A 22,938-nucleotide genomic window follows, 5' to 3' on the forward strand; every position below is an offset into this window, starting at 1 on the left:
TTTAAAAATGAGATATTTAACAACAACGATAACTATTATAACGTATATTATATTTACCTGTGCAACGATATCATTAATAGGCCACAATTCTAAAGTAAAACCTGGTAAAATTTTACCACCTTCCAAATTTTCCCATGGTTGTGATCGACGATAAGGTTCACCATTCTTATTTCTTTTGTAAACCCAGATTATGCGATTCAATGGATCAAATAACCATCCTAACTCCACGGATGTACCACTTGCAAAATATTCCTTCTTGAATCTGGTATCAATTTCTTTTTCTACTTCTTTTTTCTTGAGATTTGCAACTTCAACAACAAATAAAGGGGTAAAAGGTTGCCCATTAAAAGACCAAAGTTGTTCTTCATCAAGCGAACGATAAATATTGGCAGATGTAAAAGTAATGTCTAATGCTCGAATTTTCTGACTACCAGAAACATTAAAATCAAAACCTCCTTTAGATGTGGTTACAACACCATTCTTGGCATTATTAATATTCCAATTACCAAGCTGTCTAGAGATTTCATGTACAATAGCTTCATATACAATAGGAGAATATGGAATAGAAACTAGTTTTCCACCTACAAGCTCAAAGTTGGGATGATTATTCTTAATGTGGTTTTTGATGAGTTCAAACTCCTCAAGGCTGTAAGTACGGCTGAAATCTATATTATTAATATCTATAAAAAAAAAAAATAAAGAGTTAAAAAGAGTTATATATATGTTATATCTTATCAATTATAAGGAAAGTTTTTTACCAAATTTCTTCCTCGAATTTCCTGAATTGGTAAATTTCTTCCTTTTTGATGCTGAATTTTCTGAGTCTGCTAACTTTACTGAGTCTATTAACTTCCTTTTTTGCGTCATCTTGAATAAGAAAGAAAGAAAAAAAAAGAAAGAGAAAGGTTATACCGTTGTTAAGAAAGAAAGAGAGGTATAAAGAGAGAAAAGTTGTTGAAGTTTTATTTTATCAAGTAAACAACTGTTTGTAATTTTTTTTTTTTTTCGCAAGCATTTTATATTCTTAATTTTTATTAAGTCATACATACTCATTATTAGCAAAATGTATCATTGATTCATAATATTTAAGGATATCAATGTGGCTCATAAAAAAGATTTTAGACATATAGTATTGTACTACAAGAGAATTATTAGTGAGGAACAGAAATGTGATTTGGACTCATTTTAATTTAAATCGAATAATTTAAATTCTTAAGAAACTTTTTGTTTATTAACTTTTAATTCAAATTTATCATATTAGATTGTTCTATTTTTTTTTTTGTCGGTTTAATGATTTAATATATGATATTCCAATATGAATCTTAATAATTAATTTTATACGGAAAAAAAGATTTTGTAATTTTAATATATATGCAATATATATACTAAATTTGTACTAGTTTCGCAGTGATTATATTTATTCTTCTTCTGAAACATATAAGTGCTATTCCGTTTTTATTGAATAAATTACTAGCTAAGTAAGTTATAGTATTTTTTTTGTTTATAATTGTAGAAATTTTAAAATAATAAAATATAGATATTTAAAAGGATGGGAGAAATTTGTTCAAGCTGTTCAAAAATGTCTACAATTCACCCTTACGAGTAATGATTTAGATAAAATTCATTAGAATTTTACAAACATTATGAGAGGTGAGTATGAATAAATATTATTTAAATAAACGCATTATTTGTATAATACATTAAATTATCAACCTTCTTATTAATAATATAGTAAAGATTTTCTACTTTCTAGAAAACCTACGCAACGATCTATCGGCATTTTTATCACAACTTTCGTTTTTAAAAATAGGGTTTACGGTAATTTAATTAACTAGTGAACGAACGTAAAATTAGTAGATTACATTATTTTTCGAAATTTCGTACATTTTATTATCATGACGAATCCAAAAAAAAAAATCATCATACAAACAAAATAAATTTAATTACAATAAAATGGCATATAATAATATAATTACTGCTTATTTTGTTATTGCCTTTTCTTTTTAATAATTTTAATAATACCAAACATGCCACCATAACAACTAAGTATTAATGAAAAGTTTTTTTGTTAAATTAATCGATATATTTTGTTTTCGCTAATGCATTTATAATAAAATACGTTGTTTGATGAGTCGTATTTGAACGGTCCGCATTGATTACGTCACCTTCATAAAGCCCATTTTCATCTATCGTTAATATAAAGAAATAAAAATTAAATTATGTCATGCATGGCATTTGGGCGAAGTTGTTTTGTAAAATTATTTGGATCTGTAAAAATTAAATTATGTCATGTATCAGCACTCTCTGGAAACAGTTTAAATACATGAAATGAAGGTGTCCTACTGCACTACGCTTATGCTTCGGTCAAAAACTTATGACTTGGGTTATCATTACAATCTCCAAAAGATCCTGCATTGTTTGTAACTGTATGATCTCCAACTTCTTCCCACACTAAAGTACAAGATTTAATTTTGTTATTCATGAAAAATATGAAAATATAATATTAGTAAAAGACAAATTAATACATACACCAAACAACACTTTGTCCATCACGAACAATAAGATCGGGATAAAATCCAGTGTTATTAACTTTTACTGCTGCTTTTTTTTTTGTTGTAATAAGACCCACCCTTTAAAATATAATTTTGTGCAAATACTACTTGCAAGACATAAAACATTAAAATGCTTAATAAAGCTATGATAGATTTTGTCATTATCATTGTACGTATTCAATTTTTTTTTATATTTTTGTAAGGAAGAAGTGAAATTTCCTTATGGTCAGTGGAAATTTCCCTATCGTTTTAAATAAATATTGTTATTATAAAATGGTACATTATAGGCAAACGTTACAAAATGTTGGTTACATTGCACTCTTACGTTTCGCAATACCATTAATTAAAAATTTAAAAAAATTGATTCTATTTCTTTATTTTTAATTATTTATATATATATATATATATATATATATATATAGAAAATACAAAAGCAGTGGATCAGGACCCAGAAATATATATAAATTCAGGTTTGAGTTTGCGTATTTTGAACTAACAAAAATCATGAAAATCTCTCCTTTTTTAGATAATTTTTGATAATGCCAGTCAGAATTTTATTTCCTATTATAGTTACCGACTGACATTATCATAATTCCGGCCCTGAAAAAATGCGTACAGCTCATAGTAAAAAATTTTTTTCATCACCTGACCCCTATATATATATTTTTGGGTCCTAGTGGGACAACGATCCCAACAAAATTAAATTTACTTGTTACAAAACGTAAAATTAAATTTTTATAAAAATTACTAATTAAGGTCAACATAATTACACCATTTAACGTAACATTTCGAAATATTAATTTTGATGATTTTGCTCAATTACAAACTGATTTTATTGATGTAAAAAAACAATTTTTACATATACTCTATAAATCAGTGTTGAACTAAAACATGTAATTATCCAATAAATATACTAAAATAATATATAGATAATAAGAGTGTAAATTTTTTTTTTATTTTTAATAGCCCATATTTACTATATATTGGTCATAGTAATCAACCGAAAAAAAAATATAATAAAGAAATTTACTATTTTTTTTAAAAAAAAAGGACACGAACACAGTTCTTAGTCTATATCAAAATAAATTAGGATAAAACTTAACTAAATGAAATCTATAGTATAATGTACATTGAAATCAGTTTAATCAGCAATTGAACAGTCTAAACATTCGGAATGATCATCATTATTATCGCATTTCGAAAGGTCTTTTGTAAAAGGGTTTAATAATCGAGATATATTACTAGCTTGTGGATGTGTTGTTGATTGGTTAATTTCAATAGATGAAATAGATGAAATATTTACTTTTCTGTATTCTTCTGCTTCTTTAAATTGCTTTTTAATTTCACTGTTTAAACCAAAATTATACGAGTAAATAATATTTTCTATTTCAATAGCATTTGGTCTATTGTCTGGAACCGAATCCCAACACCTTTCCATTAATTCAACGTAACATTTTGGTGCTTCTAATTCATTTAATTTAGGTCTGATTCCATTACATATACCTAATGCCAATACTTTATCATGAGCATGATCAAAGAAAGGTTGTCTTCCGGTTGCTACAAAATACATAATCATACCAAAACTGTATATATCTGCTGCTTTGGTGTAAGATTTTCCTCTTAACACTTCTGGAGCTACGTAAGGCATTACTCCGTAAATTTTGGATTTGTCTACACTACCAATTTCTCCACATAATCCCATATCTGAAATATACGTATCATTATATCGGTTAACATATCCATATTCAAATAATATATTTCCTGTGTGAAAATCACGATGAACCATCTGTTTTTGATGAATTTCATTTAAACCAATAATAATATTATATAGTGTTCGTAATTTATTATTCCAGTCAAAATGTTTATAACATTTATTTATCCAATCATTAAAATTTCCACCTTCTGCATATTGAAGAACTATAATATAATTCTTTGTTTTCAGATCTTGAGATATTCCATATATTTTAACAATGTTACTACCACATTTATTCATTGAATATGCTTTAATCTACCAAGATAAGAGCTTAGTTGTTAATATACTTATAAGTCATATATTTAATAACATGATATAACATAATCACATACCTCTTTTAAAATTTCGTCAATTATATCATGTGATTTATTTAACAATTTTAAAGCAACTTTTTTATACGGCCCTCTTTTCCATTCTTTATCATAATGCAATGGACCATTTTTCCATTTCGCTGAATATACTGTAGCAAATCCACCTTTACCTATTATTTTAATAGCCTTAAATTGATTATACGGTATCCATTCAAATACTATAACATTTGGGTTATTAATTTTTAATTGCATTGCTTGAATAAATTCATCAATTTTTTCATTCCCACTCCAATTTGTAAAATTTTTTCTTAAATAATCAATTTGACATGATTTACACCATTTACATTTTATGTCTGTATATTCTTCGATACATATCTCACAATAACTTCCAACATATCCTTTATGATTATTCTTAAGAACCATAACATAATCTTTGGAATCGGGCTTTTGAGTTATTCCATGTATTTTGAAATAGTTATTGTATATTTTCACCTAAACAATTTTAATTACATTAAAAGAGTATTAAGTTAGATTTATAGAAATTAGAAACTTTCGTAAAATCATACCTTATTTAGAAAACCATTAATCGTATTTTTTGAGTTACATAATTTCAAAGTAACTTCTTTGCTAGTTTGCACTCTTACCCATTTCTTTTTATTTGACTCATATTCCAATGGGCCATCATTCCATAATGCTGAATATATTGTATTGTTTACTTCCTTAATACTACTAAATTGATCATATGATATCCATTCAAATATTATATCACTTGAACAATTTACTTTTAATTGCATTTCTTGAATAAAATTATCAGTTTTTTCATTTCCACTAGTCCAATTTTTAAAATTTTCTTTTAAATTCTTTATTTGACATGACTTGCACCATTTATTCTGTATTTCTGTATATTTCTCATCACATTCTTCACAATATCCATCTTGAGAAACCAAGACATAATCTTTTGTATCAGGATTTTGAGATATTCCATATATTTCAAAATTTTCATCACTTCTATATACTATAATCTGTTTAATAACAAAATTAATATTAAAAATTGTATTTATCTAAATTATACTTAAAACTTTCATACCTTATTCAGAAAATTATTAATTATATTTTGTGAATCACATAGTTTCAAAGTAACTTCTTTAGCTTGTACTCTTGCCCACTTCTTTTCACTCAAATTATATTTCAGTGGGCCATCTTTCCATAATGCTGAATATACAGTTTTATTTATTATTTTAATATTATTAGATTGATCATATGATATCCATTCAAATACTGAATCTTTTGGGTTATTGACTTTCAATTGCATTTCTTGAATAAAATTATCAATTATTTCATTTTTACTGGTCCAATTTTTGAAATTTTCTTCTAAATATTTTATTTGACATAGTTTACACCATTTATGTTCTATCTTTTCAATGCATTTTTCACAGTACCTTCTGTCATATTTCTTTTGAAGAACCATAATATAATCTTTTGTATCTGAATCTTGAGATATTCTATATATTTCAAAAATTTTATCATTTTCATATACTTTAATCTATTTTAATAGAAAAAATTAATATTTAAGATATATATAGATTAGTATATTTAAAACGTTCATACCTTATTAAGAAATTCATCAATCATATACTGTGAATTACATAGTTTTAAAATAACTTCTTTAAATTGTATTCTTACCCACTCTTTTTTATTCTGATTATATTTCAATGGACTATCTTTCCATAATGCTGAATAAACTGCATTGCTTATTTTCTTAGCATCACTAAACTGATCATATGGTATCCATTCAAATATTATATCTTTTGGGTAATTGATTTTTAATTGCATTTCTTGAATAAAATTATCAATTTTTTCATCTTCACTAGTCCAATTTCTGAAATTTTCTTTTAAATTCTTTATTTGACATGGTTTACACCATTTATACCTTATATCTGTATACATCTCACTACATCTACAATGTCCATCTTCAAGAATCAAAATATAATCCTTTGTGTCAGGATTTTGGGATATTCCATATATTTCAAAATTTTTATCACTTTCATATACTCTAACCTATTTAATAGCAAAATAATTAATAACTAAGTAATATGTACTATTTAAATTATTCTTAAATTTTTCATACCTTATTAAGAAATTCATCAATTGTATTTTGTAAATTATATAATTTTAAGTTAACCTCAATTTGGACTCTTGTCCGTTCCTTTTTATTCTGATCATATTTCAATGGTCCAGTTTTCCATAATGCTGAATATATTGAGTTACTTATTTTTTTAATACTGCTAAACTGATTATAAGGTATCCATTCAAATATTATATCATATGAATGATTTACTTTTAATTGCATTTCTTGAATAAAATTATCAATTTTTTCATTTTCACTAGTCCACTTTATAAAAGTTTCCTTTAGATACTTTATTTGACATGGCTTACACCATTTATCCCATATTTCTGTGTACTTTTCGCCACATTCTTTACAATAGTATCCACATTGAAAAACTAAAATATAATCTTTTGTATCAGAATTTTGAGATATTCCATACAATTCATTTTTACATGCTTTTAACTATATTAATAGCAAAATTAATATCAAAATAATAATTATTTTAATTGTATTTAAACCATTCATACCTTATTAAGAAATTCATCAATTATATTTTGTGAATTAAATAGTTTCAAATTAATCTCAACTTGTACTCTTGTCCACTCTTTTTTGTTCTGATCATATTCCAATTGGCCATCATTCCATAATGCTAAATATATTGTATTACTTATTTCCTTAATATCAATAAATTGGTTATATGATATCCATTCAAATATTGTATCACGTGGATGATTTACTTTTAATTGCATTTCTTGAATAAAATTATCAATTTTTTCATTTCCACTAGTCCAATTTTTAAAATTTTCTTTTGAATTCTTTATTTGACATGGTTTGCACCATTTATACCATGTATCCGTATACTTTTCACCACACTTTTCACAATGGAATCCAGTTTGAAGAACTAATATATAATCCTTTGTATATGGATTTTGAGATATTCCATATATTTCAACATTATCATTATTTTTATATTCCACAACCTATTTAATAATAAAATTAATATTTAAATAATATTTACTTAAATTGTATTCAAAATTTTTATACCTTATTAAGAAATTCATCATCTGTATTTTGTGAATTAAATAGTTTCAAATTAATCTCAACTTGCACTCTTATCCATTCTTTTCTGTTCTGATCATATTTCAATTGGCCATCATTCCATAATGCTAAATATATTGTATTACTTATTTCCTTAATATCACTAAATTGATTATATGATATACATTCAAATATTATATCACGTGGACGATTTACTTTTAATTGCATTTCTTGAATAAAATTATCAATTTTTTCATTTCCACTAGTCCAATTTTTGAAATTTTCTTTTAAATTTTTTATTTGGCATGGTTTACACCATTTATACGATATTACTGTATACTTTTCACCGCATTCATCACAATGGTATCCAGTTTGAAGAATTAATATATAATCCTTTGTATCAGGATTTTGAGATATACCATATATTTTAAAATTATAATTTTTATATTCAACAACCTATATTAATGACAAAATTAATATTTAAAATAACAATTACTTAAATTGTATATAAAATCTTCATACCTTATTAAGAAATTCGTCAACTGTATTTTGTGAATTAAATAGCTTCAAGTTAATTTCAACTTGTACTCTTGTCCATTCTTTTTTGTTTCGATCATATTTCAATTGGCTATCATTCCATAATGCTAAATATATTGTATTACTTATTTCCTTAATAACACTAAATTGATTATATAATATCCATTCGAATATTATATCACGTGAACGATTTACTTTTAACATTTCTTGAATAAAATTAATATCAGTTTTTTCATTTCTACTAGCCCAATTTTTAAACTTTCATTTAAATTTTTTATTTGACATGATTTGCACCATTTAAGGATTATATTTGTATACTTTTCAACACATTCTTTGCAATAGTATCCATCTTGAAGAACCAATATATAATCATTTGTATCAGGATTCTGAGATATTCCATATACTTCAAAATTATTATCACTTTTATATTCTAAAACCTATTTTAATAACAAAATTAATATTAAAAATAATATTTACTTAAATTATATTTAAAATTTATACCTTATTAAGAAATTCATCAATTGTAATTTGTGAATTACATGGTTCAAATTAATCTCAACTTGTACTCTTATCCATTCTTTTTTGTTCTGATCATATTTCAATTTGCCATCATTCCATAATGCTGAATATATTGTGATATTTGTTTCCTTAATATCACTAAATTGATCATATGATATCCATTCAAATATTATATCTTTTGGGTTATTTATTTTTAATTGCATTTCTTGAATAAAATTATCAATTTTTTCATTTCCACTAGTCCAATTTTTGAAATTTTCTTTTAAATTTTTTATTTGACATGGTTTGCACCATTTATACGATGTTTCTGTATTCTTTTCACCACATTCATCACAATGGTATCCAGTTTGAAGAACCAATATATAATCCTTAGTATCAAGATTTTGAGATATTCCATATATTTTAAAATTGTCATTTTTGTATTCTACAACCTATTTTAATGACAAGATTAATATTTAAAATAACAATTACTTAAATTGTATTTAAAATTTTCATACCTTATTAAGAAATTCATCAATTGTATTTTGTGAATTAAATAGTTTCAAATTAATCTCAACTTGTACTCTTATCCACTCTTTTTTGTTTCGATCATGTTTCAATTGGTCATTATTCCATAATGCTGAATATATTGTATTGCTTATTTTCTTAATATCACTAAATTGGTTATATGATATCCATTCAAATATTATATCTTTTGGGTTATTTATTTTCAATTGCATTTCTTGAATAAAATTATCAATTTTTTCATTTCCACTGGTCCAATTTTTGAAATTTTCTTTTAAATTTTTTATTTGACATGGATTGCACCATTTATACAATATTTCTGTGTACTTTTCACCACACTCTTCACAATATCTATCTTGAAGAACAAAAATATAATTCTTTGTATCAGGATTTTGAGATATTCCATATATCTTAAAATTATCATTTTTATATTCTACAACCTATATTAATGACAAAATTAATATTTGAAATAACAATTACTTAAATTGTATATAAAATTTTCATACCTTATTTAGAAATTCGTCAACTGTATTTTGTGAATTAAATAGCTTCAAGTTAATTTCAACTTGTACTCTTGTCCATTCTTTTTTGTTTCGATTATATTTCAATTGGCCATCATTCCATAATGCTGAATATATTATATTGCTTATTTTCTTAATATCACTAAATTGATCATATGATATCCATTCAAATATTATATCTTTTGGGTTATTAATTTTTAATTGCATTTCTTGAATAAATTCATCAATTTTTTCATTTTCACTAGTCCAATTTTTGAAATTTTCTTTTAAGTATTTTATTTGGCATGATTTACACCATTTATAGAATATTTTTTCATACTTTTCACCACATCCTTTACAATATCCATCTTGAAGAACAAAAATATAATCTTTTGTATAAGGATTTTGAGATACTCCGTATATTTTACAAATATTGTAGTAATTACTACTACTTCTAATTGAGTATTGTCTAGCCTAGTATTAATTAAACCAAAAAAGTATTAATGTATTAAAAAGGAGTGTTGCTAATCTTAACCGGGGGAAATCAACTGGGTAAGGAATTATGTTAATTCTGGTACAATTCAGTTTTGATGCTTGACTAGGAATTATGTAATTCTACCTATCAGTTAATTTTCTCCCTGGTTAATTGCAGTTATTCTCTTGAAAAAAAAGTATTTTAAAAATTAGAATTTACATAAAAGAATTCATACCTCATTACGTAATTCATAGGTTGTGATACTTTGTGAGTTATTTAAATATTTTAAATTAACAGTCACATCGTTCTGGTTACACTTCCATTTTGCTATTGCAAAATCACCATTACCAATCTTTTTAATGTTACTAAACTGATTATATGGCACCCATTTAAATATAGTATCACTTGGGTCATTAATTTCTAATTGCATTTCTCGAATAAAACCATCAATTTTATTGTTCCCACTGGTCCAACTTCTAGAATTTTTTTCTAAATTTTCCATTTTGCATGGTTTAAGCCTTAATATTATTTTGAAATTCTTAAACTAAAAAAATTTCGATTAGTAAATTTACGCCAATAAATACAAAACCGGAAAAATTACAGCCCGAGAATACGAGAATAGGCGTAATCATAATTGATTATAATTGATGAATCATTGGGAATTCGAGATGCAACTTTCAGAATGACAAAATTATAGGTGCCAATAATAAGTGATTACAGTAACGCCAATGGAACCAATAACATTTCAAAGCAATGAAGATCAACGGAATTTAACGGGACTATCATTACTGCATATTAAACTGATGATGTTATACAAGGACACGATCTGCCGTATTAGCTCTACGAATCATCAAGGCCAGAATTGCAATGCCGCCTGGCATTATCCAAAAAAGGAAGGATCTGCGCATTATTGGCTCATTTGCGCTGTATTGTTTGTTACTTTTTTATGTAAGGTTCGAGTCCGTACCCTGACTGTGTACGACATACCAGCATCTTTGTCCCAAGATAAAGTGCTTACTGCGCTAGCAGAGATTATGTTATGAATATTTGGTATTGGAAGCTCAAGGATCGCAAGTAACGTAAGCGTGACCATGCGAATCCATATAACATAAAGATATTACTTCAGATATTCTTTTAGCTACTCTCAACTTGACCAACAAAGATTTTATAAGACCAAAATTAGAAGTTTGTCATCAGATGACACTAAAAGATTTATTTAAACTCACAAGAAGATTTTGCATGTCATGTGGGCATAATGTAAAGTTAGCATCCTGTTATGTTAGTCGTGAAAAGAAGAAATTTTCAAAAACTCAGATTCAAGAGACTAATCTAAGAGCAAACACTCTCGTAAGGAAACAAAGGTATCTTTCGCAGCCCTATAAGAAATATGTATACGGAAAGGAAACATTTTGTATACATTTTATGTACGTTTCTATAGATTCCGTATACAAATTCCGTATATTTAATAAGCAATTCATTTTTGAACATTTTTTAAAAAAACTAATGTATAAGAAATGTATACGGAAAAAATTAATCATACGGAATGTATACGGAATTTATAAACTTAATATTTTTAGAAAATAATTTTACAAAAATCTCGTATCATAACACGAGATCACGTGATTGTTTATTGTTTTGTTATGATACGTTTTTTGTTTTTTATATAAACCCTTTACTTTGATGAGTTTGATCTTCCGATCTTCTTTTCTGTCTTTCCCTTCCTTCTCTTTTCTCTTGTCTTATTTTTGTTATTTTTTCTAAATTTTTCTTCTTTTTTCATCACCCCCCTTTTAAAAAAAAATTTTTTTTTTCGTACCTCACTTTAAAAATTTTTTTTTTCATCACTTTCCTTTAAAAAAAAATTTTTTTTTCATCACTCCCTTAAAAAAAAAATTTTTTTTGATTTTATTCTTTTATTCCCACTATTCCCACTCTTCTTTTTTTAAAAAAAAATTTTCTTCTTTCTATTTCTATTTCTTCTTTATAAAAAAATTTTTATTTTTCTAACTTTGACGTCCTCCCTTTAAAAAAAAAAATTTTTTTTAACTTTCCTAACTTCGTTACCCTCTTTTTAAAAAAATATTTTTTTTTGATTTATTTTTTATTCCCCTTTCTTTTTTATTTATATATCCCTTTTTTTATTTCATAGGCCAGCAGATTTTTTTTTGTGAGAAGATTCAGTTTCTTTTTTCTTTTTTGTAGATCAGTTTGGAAGTCCTTTCCTTTTTGTAGGATTGTTTAGGATTTTTTTCTTTTTTTAGGTCAGTTCAAATTTTCTTTTTTTTTTTGTAAGTTGGGTTTAGATTCTTTTCTTTTTGTAGGTTGTTTCAGTTTGTTGCTTCAGAGTCTTCTTTTTTTGTAGGTCAGTTTTGGATTTATTTTGTTGTTTTGGTTTCTTTTTCATCAGATGCTTCATAATTCTTTTCATTTATGTAGGTCAGACATTCTGGAGTTCTCTTTCTTTTTTTGTAGGAATGCTGACCTTTGGTGACTTGGACGATTGCAGATACTATATGAAGGGGGGGGTTTTGTTTCCAATTAAGCTAGACATTCTTATGTTTCTTTTTTTTGTTTTTTTAGGTTGTTTGACTCCAAATGAACCTGAACTTATAGATAATTTTGGTTGCAATAGGTGGTTTTAATAAGGAGGGAATTTTCATAATGTATTTGTATTTTGTTTATTTTTTATTTTTTATTTAATTTAATAAAGTAAAATTAGATTTATGTAAATATAATTATAGTAAACTGTAATACAAATAGTAAATTCAGTGACCAAATCGTATAAATTTCGTGATAAAATCAGTGATCAAATCATGTAAATTCCATATGAATTCCGTGCAAATTCCGTATCCAAACCATATTTTTAGTGATACGGAATTGTGCATTTTTCCGTATCCTATTATGATACGTTATTTCTAAGGAAAAAAATCGTATAAAAACTTTATAAAAAACGTATCCCAATTTTTTTATAGGGCAGATGCTTTCATAAAATTCATTAGATATTGGGAGAAAACCAGGTCAGAGCACCTTAGGATAATGCTTTTATTTCTTATTTCATTTTTTTTAGTTTTTCGATTTCCCTTCTTTCCACCCTTCGGTAGTCTGGGAGGAATTTATTTGGTTACGCAATAAGTTTTCTAGTGGGTTACACACGAGCTTTGCTTACATTGGTGGTATTAGTCTGGACTTATCAAACTTTTTTTCTCAGTAAGACTACAAAAATTCAGCAAAAAAAAGGAAGAAAAAATGTCAATAATGTATGAATTTCTTTTATATCCCAATTTTATTCAAAGTTTACAAGAAAAATTAACTAGGTTTAAAATACTTATAATTACTTAAGTTTTTAACATTATGTTATAATTCAACTTTGCAAGAGCAGGTGTATCACCTGACCAAGAAACTACTGAACATCATAAGGTAAAAGTTTCTTTTTTAAAACCATCATAGCATTCTATACATTCTATAATAAATAAGATTATTATTTAATTAAAATTATAAATATCATTAATAAATAATATACCTTTAAGAGATTTTAATTCATTTTATTAGTATTTATATATAAAAAAGAATTGAGATCAAATGGTGCATTAGGTCCAGGAATAATTACACTAATTAATAAATTACAGTTATAAGCAGTAGAATCGCTTATGAACTAGAATCATTTTTGATGAAGTACATTCACTACTAATGGTATTATCTATTTCTTGATCAACGTCAGTTGTCATTTATAGATTGTTGATTAAAATCTTCATCAAAATCATTGAAATCTCTGTATTGATCAAAATTATTAATTGTTTGTTCAGATTGCTCTTTATCTTTCATTCCATGGCATGTTCTTGTTGCTTTTGAAACTTTTTATATCCATTTGGATATAAACTATAAGATTAACAATTTCATTCTATAAAGTATTTTTTTTCTTTTTCAGTTTTTTATTTAAACTTATATATGCTATACTAGTCAATAGTAAATATAGAAATAAGATATAAAAATTAGGATTTAATAATTGTATAATATTATAAATCATAAATCATTGATGTAATTATTTAGTAATCACTGTTTACTTTGTGAGCATTATTAAACTATTTAAACTTAGCCACATTTTCCCACATTTTTACTCTTTTTATGTTCTCTTTTGTATACAAATGAAAGAATACTGTTTCCATAAAATTTATGTAAAATATATATTATGAAACAAAAAATCCTTCAACAGTTCAACTTATTATCAGATAATGATTCTTCAAACTTTTCTACAGATACTAGAAAAAAATACTTTGACCAAAATTGCAAAACTTGAAAAACAACTTAAACTACTAAAAGAACAAACTTCTAAGGATAACAAAAAACAAAATAGTGAAAAACAAAAGACATTTGAAGCTGTTGAACAATCAGATGAAAAACCCAAACAATCTTCAATTAAAGAAATTTGTAAACATAAGATTAATTGTAAAAAAAACAATTATACCTAGAAAAGAATCTACTGAATGGTCTTCATCCTAGCACCTTTGTAACAATGTAACAAGTAAATAAAAATTTTCCAATACCCTATTCCAAAATATGATAAAGGTTATAATTATTATGAGAATATAGAATGGATATATGGTAAAATATTTAATTTTTTGGTAATTTTTACTTGCATTACACATTAATGCTTTTAAAACATAATACTTTGAAAATATGAAGCAATGAGACATATATATAAAAAACATCTAACTGAAATTGCTAATACTACAATGTATAAGGATATTGATGCAGGCCTTCTTAATAACATGATTGATAAGATTAGCAAAGAGTAAAATTTTTAAATTCTATAGTTGCTATTTAATCTAATATTTCATTCTTCTAGTTTAACAAGAAAAATTATTGATTTCCAAAAACAATTGATAATATGGCTCAAAGAGGGATGATCTGATGATATGTTAATAATTTCAGTAAATATCTTAAAATTTTAAATTTTAAATGAATTGTAACATTAATTCTTTAGTATAAGAGAGAGCAGAAGGAATTCAACTTATGGCAAAATGAAACTAATCTGAGAAAAATTATTAAAGAAATAAATGAATTATATATTAGTTCAAATATAATAACATCTAAACCATGATAATATGTCAAATTCTAAGGATAATAATATGGGTTATAACTCTATAGCAGATACTCCAGAAGATATCACAACAGATTCCCTAGAATATTACGCCATATTCTCAAGAGCTTATTACACCAGTTTCTCCAGAATATACTAATCATGAATAACAGAATGATACTGATACTTGTACATGTTAATTATTTTATTTTTTATAATATTTCCTATTTTGAGCTAACTATACTAATTAATTGTTTTTTGATTTTATAGATATCTAAAGCAGCAGTACAATCAATAATGATAAAAAACAGAGAAAGTATTGAGTAACCAAAATACAACCACAAAGCAAACACAAAATCTCAAGCTGAATAGCTCTAATGGAAGCCATAGTACAAATAAATGTGAGCACTACTACTACTTTGCTAACAATGCTAAATTTTCATAATGCATAGTGTGATCCTTGTACGAGCCTTGTACAAGGTATTTTAAATCTGAAAATATATAGTACAATATTTCTAACAATCCATTTTTAATATTAATTTATTTATAATCAATTGTAAAATATATAATTCTGATACATTTTTCAATGAGTCTTATAATTTTTTACAATGTTTCACAAGATTTTACTTATGTATATATTGTACAAAATATTGTATAATGAATTTCACAATTAATTATTTATAACATAATCTAATTACCATTAATATATACTTTATTTATTTTATGTAAAGTTGGAAGGACTATTCTAAGAGAGCATTAATTACAAGAATTGCGCCCAACATTTAGTCCATCATCTATCCCGAGGGGCAGACCCTAACTAATTATTATATACCATAGACTACTCCAACAACACGACCGATGAAGGAGCAGGTAGAAGGAAAAAAGAAAAAAATAAAGAACTAACTATTATCTACAATAATAAGAAAAAAACTATGGAATTAAAATATCTGATATAAGAATTAGATGTGGCAAAACTAGTATACATTATAAAATAAACAAGCATCTATAGATAAAGGAGAATTATAGGTAATTTCGTCATTCACTTCTAAATGCGTAAAAAAAGGACCACTATGTAAAAAATTAGAAGAAGAAAATAAAATATAAAGAAAATCTTTTGATAATTTAAAATTACGAAAACTGTTAAAGGGATTAATATAATTGAAATCTCGAATGTTTCTTTGTCTGTTTCGTGATGAAGGTTGTGCTGAAGGGTTGTGACGGTATGTTTGATGATAGTCTTTAAAAGATTTTTTAGTTAATCCTAACAGGTCACGTTGAATTTTCCACTTATCGTTCCTTTTTTTCCATATATTCATTTTAAATAAAATACTACATTCATGGATAAAGGGTAATAATAGTTTGATTATGGATTTTAGTGAGTTAAAGTGTGAACGGAATATACCAATGATATCGTTGGTAATAAAAGATTTAAGTAGAAGGATCGCAACAGGATGTAATTCTTCATCACGATTCACGATAGGCCCATCAGAAGGTTTTGGAAAATTTAACGCTATCATCAATCAATAGTAATGATTTTTCGGCGTGCTTGTTAAGAAGGTCTATCAAATTGTTGCCCATTATAATAAAACACTCCTTTATGATTTCTCTGGTACTCTTACACGTCCAGAGGTGGTGATTGCTTTCAGGATCAGAGTCACAAAATAAACAAGTAATGTTATTATTAATCAAAAGTGGGTAATTTCTATTTAAAATGTCTAAAGTTGGCAAGGAAAGTGTAGAACAACAAATTTTCCATTTTAGGTCTTTGGTGTGTTTCTCACTAGTACTATCATTCCATCCATTAAAGTTGAACCATTTCGATGATAGGGACCAATCTATAAGATTATTTTTTGTAGCGTCTTTGACAAAAGATAAAGAGGGGTGTTGGATATGATCTTCATTCCATTCCAAGGTAAGTGTTTGTGATGGTAAATGTTCATGATTAATGGTAGTTGGGGTTAGAATAAGCCTCCCAGCTTTGGCTAATGTATCTGCAGAATCATTGTAATGGTCGCCTGAATGTGCTTTTACCTTAAAGAAGGAAACTTTAATAGATAATTTTTTGATTATATGGTGGATCGTTGACCATAAGATATTATTGTTTATCTTGTTAAAGCGTCATGGTGAAATTGAGTGTAAATTTTTTGATTTATGAAAAGCATCTATTGCCGCTTGTGAATCTGTATATATTTCTACTATACAATTAGGGGGACATACTATGAGCGCTGTTAGAATGGCCATTGTTTCGGCTTTGGTTGACGACGGAAAAAATTTTAATGATCCTGAGTAGAAAATGTTGTCATTTAAATGGTTAGCTAATATCCATCCATAGCCCATAGGTGGTTCATTACCGGTACTATTATTCTGATATGAGCCATCGGTGTAAAATTGGAGTATTGTAAAATCACTGAGCATCAACGCTAAATTTTTAAGATCAGAAATTATAGAATCTTGTAAAATTAAACTACTAATTAGATTATCGTTGGGATTATATGGTTGATTTGGAGCTGGAGGAGCGATAGGAAGATCTATGTATGGAGGAATTTTTTTATTTTGTATCAAGTAGTCATTGTATGCTGAAATACGATAACTAGGGTGACTATACTTGAGTAGTTGAAATGAGTTTACATCTCTATTATTGACGTTCGTTAAATTCAATTTTTTTTGTTTACTGAGTGTTTCTACAAGTAACAAGTCTTAATGTTTGATTTGTAAAATACATTTAGGTCATAAATCACCCACATAATAGCTAAAGTGTTGGTCACATCCTGGGCATTGAACGATCATGGTAGGTAACGATCGGGGGGTATCGTTTCTAACTATGGAAGATAAATCTTTGTAAATCCAATGTTCTATATACGATACTGGAATGCAATTTGGATAATGAGTAGTAGTTAAAAGTTTTCCATAAACTAAAGCCGATTTCATTGGTATCCATGCCATCACCCATTTTTGTAGTCGTTTTGTATGATATATAATTTCTTGTGAAGTTGGCGGAGTAGAAGGTCTAGCCGCAGTAGGATTTTGGATTACTGGTAGCGTTAATTCAACGTTCAACCTATAATTATTGATGGTGATATGGTCTTGTAAGAAAGTATACCACCGAGGGATTTTACCACCTTTATGTTGTAAAGATTTCTTGATCGTATTATAATCATGGAGAAAAGCGTAATCTTTCGTGATGATATGATCTAAGAACATTATCCCTTTGTTCTTTAAACTATCTATATGACTCATTAAATATTTCGGATCAATTATAAAATGTGATATCGGATAATTACCACCTTTAACATTAAAAGTAAAATTAGTGGAAATAGAAAGATTATAAAATTTGAAAAAAGTTAGTAAAGATTCTATTCGTGAAAAATATTTTAAAGGTTTATCAAAAAGATTAAAAAAATTAATAGGAGAATTCGGAAGCCAAAATTTTTGTTGTGTAAGTAAAAATAAAAATTTTAGAGTATTTGAAGTATGAGGATAATTTGCTTGGGCGACTAGTAACGATGATTGAACTTTCAATTGATGATCAAAAAAATTGACAATATTAGGATAAATATTACAGTGTAATACTGAATTATATAAATTTTTGGGTAAATTTAAAGAATGTTTAAAAGTAGACTGAAGGGAAATATTAATTTTGTTACACTGGTTGGGTGTTAAAATAAAATTTTGTGAAATATATTCGATTCTAGGAATAATTACGCGGTTGATCACATAGATCACGTGATCATGTGTAAGTTTTTTCTTTCTAATTAACATGGTAACGTAATTAATCATATTAAAAATTTTTTTGATACTTGTTTGACGACCATCATCCGCGTTAAAATATACTCCTAAGATACGCGTACTTTGATTTCTATTAAGTACAGGTACTTTGATCTTTGATCTAAAGTTAATGTCGATATAAGGTGGATTAGCTGCTATAATACGTGAGGAGCTTTTCCTAGCATATCTATTAACTAATATAAAGGATTTATCCTTGTTGATATGAATATTGGCAAGTTCGTAGAAATTATTAGCAATCATTAAATTGTTTTCCAGATCTTCGATGTTTTCCGCTAACCAGGTTGTATCGTCTAAGTAACCAAGTACTTTGTGTGATAGCGTTTCTTCGATTATATCATTATTATCGAAATCTTGTAATTTAGGAAAATAACATTTTCTTGTAATTTGTGTTTTATAATTAATACCAGGAAAAAAGGAGGAATTGATTGCTTCGAACATGGGGTCGTAATATATTACCCATAAGAGAGGACAAATTGATTCTCCTTGATCAATACCAATTTCGACATCATATGGATCTCCGATCCAATCACTAAAAATGACTTGATTACTTCTATTGGTAAATAAATTAATGATAAAATTAATAACGGAAGAGGGAATACAAATTCGCAACAAAGCTTGTTCTAGTAACAGAATATCGACGCGATCATATGCTTTCGATAAGTCTTGAATTAATATATATAACGGTTTGTGTAAAGTTTTTGCTGCAGTAATCGAGGCTTGTATGTTAAATATAATTTCCATACACGATGAATATTGCACCCCAGCTCTGTTATTGTGTTGTAAGATGTTATTGAAACTCAAATATTTATTAAGGCGGTTGTTAATAATTTTCGTGAGTAGTTTCCTAATTGCTTCCAATAATACAATAGGTCTTGTATGTTTGATGTCATTATCCCACCATTGAGGTTTTGGTATCGGGTAAAGGAGAGCTTTGAGCCAGCTGTTGGGAATTACTTCATATTTTAATGAAAAGTTATATAAATAAAGGATTTCCTTGAGAAAATTATTAGGCAATTTTTTAATAATTTCATAAGTGATCTTTGATACCCCGGGCACTTTATTGTTGGGTAACGTTCTTATAACATCTTCCATTTCAATTATTGTGATAGGAGATTCTAAAGAATTAGATTCTTCTAAAGGAATATTATGCTTGGGAGTATAAAATTCTTGCCAGTATTGATCAAAACCGTTATCTTTGTTATATTTTTGATTACTTGTATTCGATAAACCAATATTTTTAAAATGTTCATTAGTGATTTTAGTAATTATGATCGGGTCGTTCGAGTACTTAATTTCGTCATTATCTTGATATTTGATTCGATCAAGCGTAATCTTTCTAGGATGTCATTCTAATATAGAGTTTAACATCCGTTTGTTATTATTTTTTATATCATCATCTCGTCTATTAATAAATTTGTTGATTTGATCTTTATCCCATTGTGAGCGATCCTTTATCAAAGAACCTTTAATATGCTTTTCCAATTGTTGAATAATGGATATGATAATATCGATTTCAGTTATATTTTCTAAATTGTGTGGTAGTGAATCGACTATGTTTAGGTTATGAATTTTGGAAAGTTTTATGAGCCATTTCCTTTTTCTCCTCCAAAATTTTCGAAATATAAAAGAAATTTTGTTCATATCTATTTGGTCACATGATATTTTATTCAAATTCGAATTAATCCGTTCAATTACTGAGTGATTATCTATTATTTGTTTTTTGTCGTTCATATAAACGGTAAGGGATCTAAGTTGATATAACTGATTATATTGTTGTCTGATATGTAAAGGAAAATCATTTCTTCTTGGAATCGAAGGTTGATAAGTTTTAATATCTACTTTAGCTAGAGCTTCCTTAATATCTCGATCTATTTGATTCATACGTAAATTAATAAATTGTTGTGGGTCACCAATTCTATCTGATTCTTCATATATGGGATAAGCACAGTTGTTCAACAGCATTTGGAATCTATTCCATTGATCTGTATTTAAGTCTTTAATATTGTAGTGATCGTTGTCGTTTGAGGAGCTAGCTCTTAGTTTTGAGTAGTTATTGTTACTATGTACTCTGATGTATTCATTAGGGTGATCTATCGATACCATTAAAAGGTTGTGGTCAGAGTTATAATCATTAAATTCATCGTCTACCATGTTAAGAATCTTAAAGTTTAAAGTTTTATTACATAAATTTTTAGATCCAAATATGTAATCAATAACGCTCAGTTGTTTATTAGAATCTGACGGGATATGTGTCGGTGCAGTAGATAATCCAAACTTGTCAGCTAAATTAATTAAGTTGAAATGTTGTAATATTAAGTGCATAATATTTGAATCTGTTGAATGGTCTTCTATATATTGTTTTGAAAACAGAGTTCTTTTTACAGAAATTTTCTTTTGATTGAGATCTCGTATATTAAAATCTCCTAATAATAGAGTCACGTGATTTTGCTTTGTCGGTTGTTTGGAAAGCGTTGAATATAATTCTATAATAATATCTTTGTAAAGTGTTTTGTGTTTAAGTTCAAGGTGTGGTAAATAAATTGAATGGATAAAAATTTTTGTTTTGTTTTTGAAATTGAAAGTAGTGTATATATATCTTCCTTTGATCTTGATGGTCATACTTTCTAAGTGGTTATGTAGTTGTTGTGTCATTATTAATGTTGATCCCTCTCCCGTTTTATTTTCATTCGGGTTGTTAATAATATAAAATGTTTTGTAAGGAGAGTCATCTTTTGGACTAGGTGAGACATATCTAATATGGGCTTTGGATTGTGCTAAACTAAAATTACACAGGCAATCTCGATAAATCGGATCAGTTGGTTCCAGTAAAAATATCCGATATATCAAGACATCCGATATATCGAAAAAATCTCGCCAAACCGGATTTATATAAAAATATATGAAAAATCCGAAATACCAAGAAATCACGTGATTTTTCGTTCAAAATTTTCAAAATTTTATTCAAAAATGAATATAATTTTATTATTATAAAAGAACTATCTGTCATACATTAAAATCAAAATATTCATTTAGTTTACTTTGCCTTTTTTCATTTATATTATCAAAAAAGATCCTTTTTTTCAATTTAATTAAATTTTTCATTTCTAAATTACCAATTTCTAAATCTTTTTGTTGAATATATTTAATTACATTTTCAATGCTATTTAACGCAACTATTGTAGAGATTTCATCTTGCTCCTCTTCCTCTTCAATTTCCCTTTCATTTGTTCCCTTTACAACGTCAACAATTTCTTGTAATGATAATTCCTCTTCAGCAGATGCTCTATTATCAATATTAATATAGTCATTCACAGCTAAAGGATCTACGAATCCTAACTCATCAATTAATGATTGTAATTCATGTCCAATATTATCTTCTTCATAATCGGAATTGTCTGAACATTCAGAATCTTCCATATTATTATTGGGAAGGATTCCAGCTTTAGCCCAACTGTTAAGAATTGTTTTTTTAGATACTTTTTTCCAGGCATCAGCAATTAAATTGATTGAATCAAAAATATCAATTGGGGGTGGAATGGGGTCTCCCTCTTCATAAAAATCATAAGCTTGAATACGATTTTGACATAGCAATTTGCGATATTGTGCTTTTAAACTATAAATAATGCCTTGATCTAATGGTTGAAGAAATGATGTTGTATTTGGTGGTAAAAAATGAACCTTAACATTTGAAAGACTATTGATGTTCTCAGATTCATGACATCTAGCATTATCTATTAGTAAAATAATATGCCGATTTTCTCTAAGCATTTTGGAATTTA

General features: G+C 26.7%; 3 protein-coding genes across 3 annotated transcripts; 2 read left to right on the forward strand and 1 right to left on the reverse strand.

Annotated features, from left to right (window-relative positions):
* Positions 1 to 3,693: 3,693 nt before the first annotated feature.
* OCT59_007963 (uncharacterized protein) lies at positions 3,694 to 10,798 on the reverse strand (the record flags this gene model as incomplete). The annotated part of the gene is made up of 22 exons (XM_066142145.1): positions 3,694 to 4,560; positions 4,638 to 4,786; positions 4,961 to 5,108; positions 5,183 to 5,345; positions 5,499 to 5,638; positions 5,704 to 6,159; positions 6,225 to 6,384; positions 6,547 to 6,674; positions 6,745 to 6,866; positions 7,053 to 7,185; positions 7,251 to 7,397; positions 7,461 to 7,703; positions 7,768 to 7,924; positions 8,102 to 8,217; positions 8,284 to 8,440; positions 8,617 to 8,735; positions 8,838 to 8,955; positions 9,118 to 9,248; positions 9,315 to 9,471; positions 9,634 to 9,761; positions 9,828 to 10,295; positions 10,532 to 10,798. The coding sequence occupies 22 exons, from the start codon at positions 10,796 to 10,798 to the stop codon at positions 3,694 to 3,696; spliced, it is 4,674 nt and encodes a 1,557-aa protein (XP_065999053.1).
* A 737-nt stretch (positions 10,799 to 11,535) lies between these two features.
* On the forward strand, positions 11,536 to 12,938 carry OCT59_007964 (uncharacterized protein; the record flags this gene model as incomplete). The annotated part of the gene is made up of 5 exons (XM_066142146.1): positions 11,536 to 11,657; positions 12,499 to 12,510; positions 12,618 to 12,658; positions 12,733 to 12,783; positions 12,877 to 12,938. The coding sequence occupies 5 exons, from the start codon at positions 11,536 to 11,538 to the stop codon at positions 12,936 to 12,938; spliced, it is 288 nt and encodes a 95-aa protein (XP_065999054.1).
* A 1,587-nt stretch (positions 12,939 to 14,525) lies between these two features.
* Positions 14,526 to 14,762, forward strand: OCT59_007965 (uncharacterized protein; the record flags this gene model as incomplete). The annotated part of the gene is made up of 1 exon (XM_066142147.1): positions 14,526 to 14,762. One exon carries the CDS (start codon positions 14,526 to 14,528, stop codon positions 14,760 to 14,762), a length of 237 nt encoding a protein of 78 aa, XP_065999055.1.
* Positions 14,763 to 22,938: the final 8,176 nt, after the last annotated feature.

The sequence above is a fragment of the Rhizophagus irregularis genome, chromosome 16 (assembly GCF_026210795.1).
Source record: "Rhizophagus irregularis chromosome 16, complete sequence".
Taxonomy (NCBI): Eukaryota; Fungi; Glomeromycota; class Glomeromycetes; order Glomerales; family Glomeraceae; genus Rhizophagus; species Rhizophagus irregularis.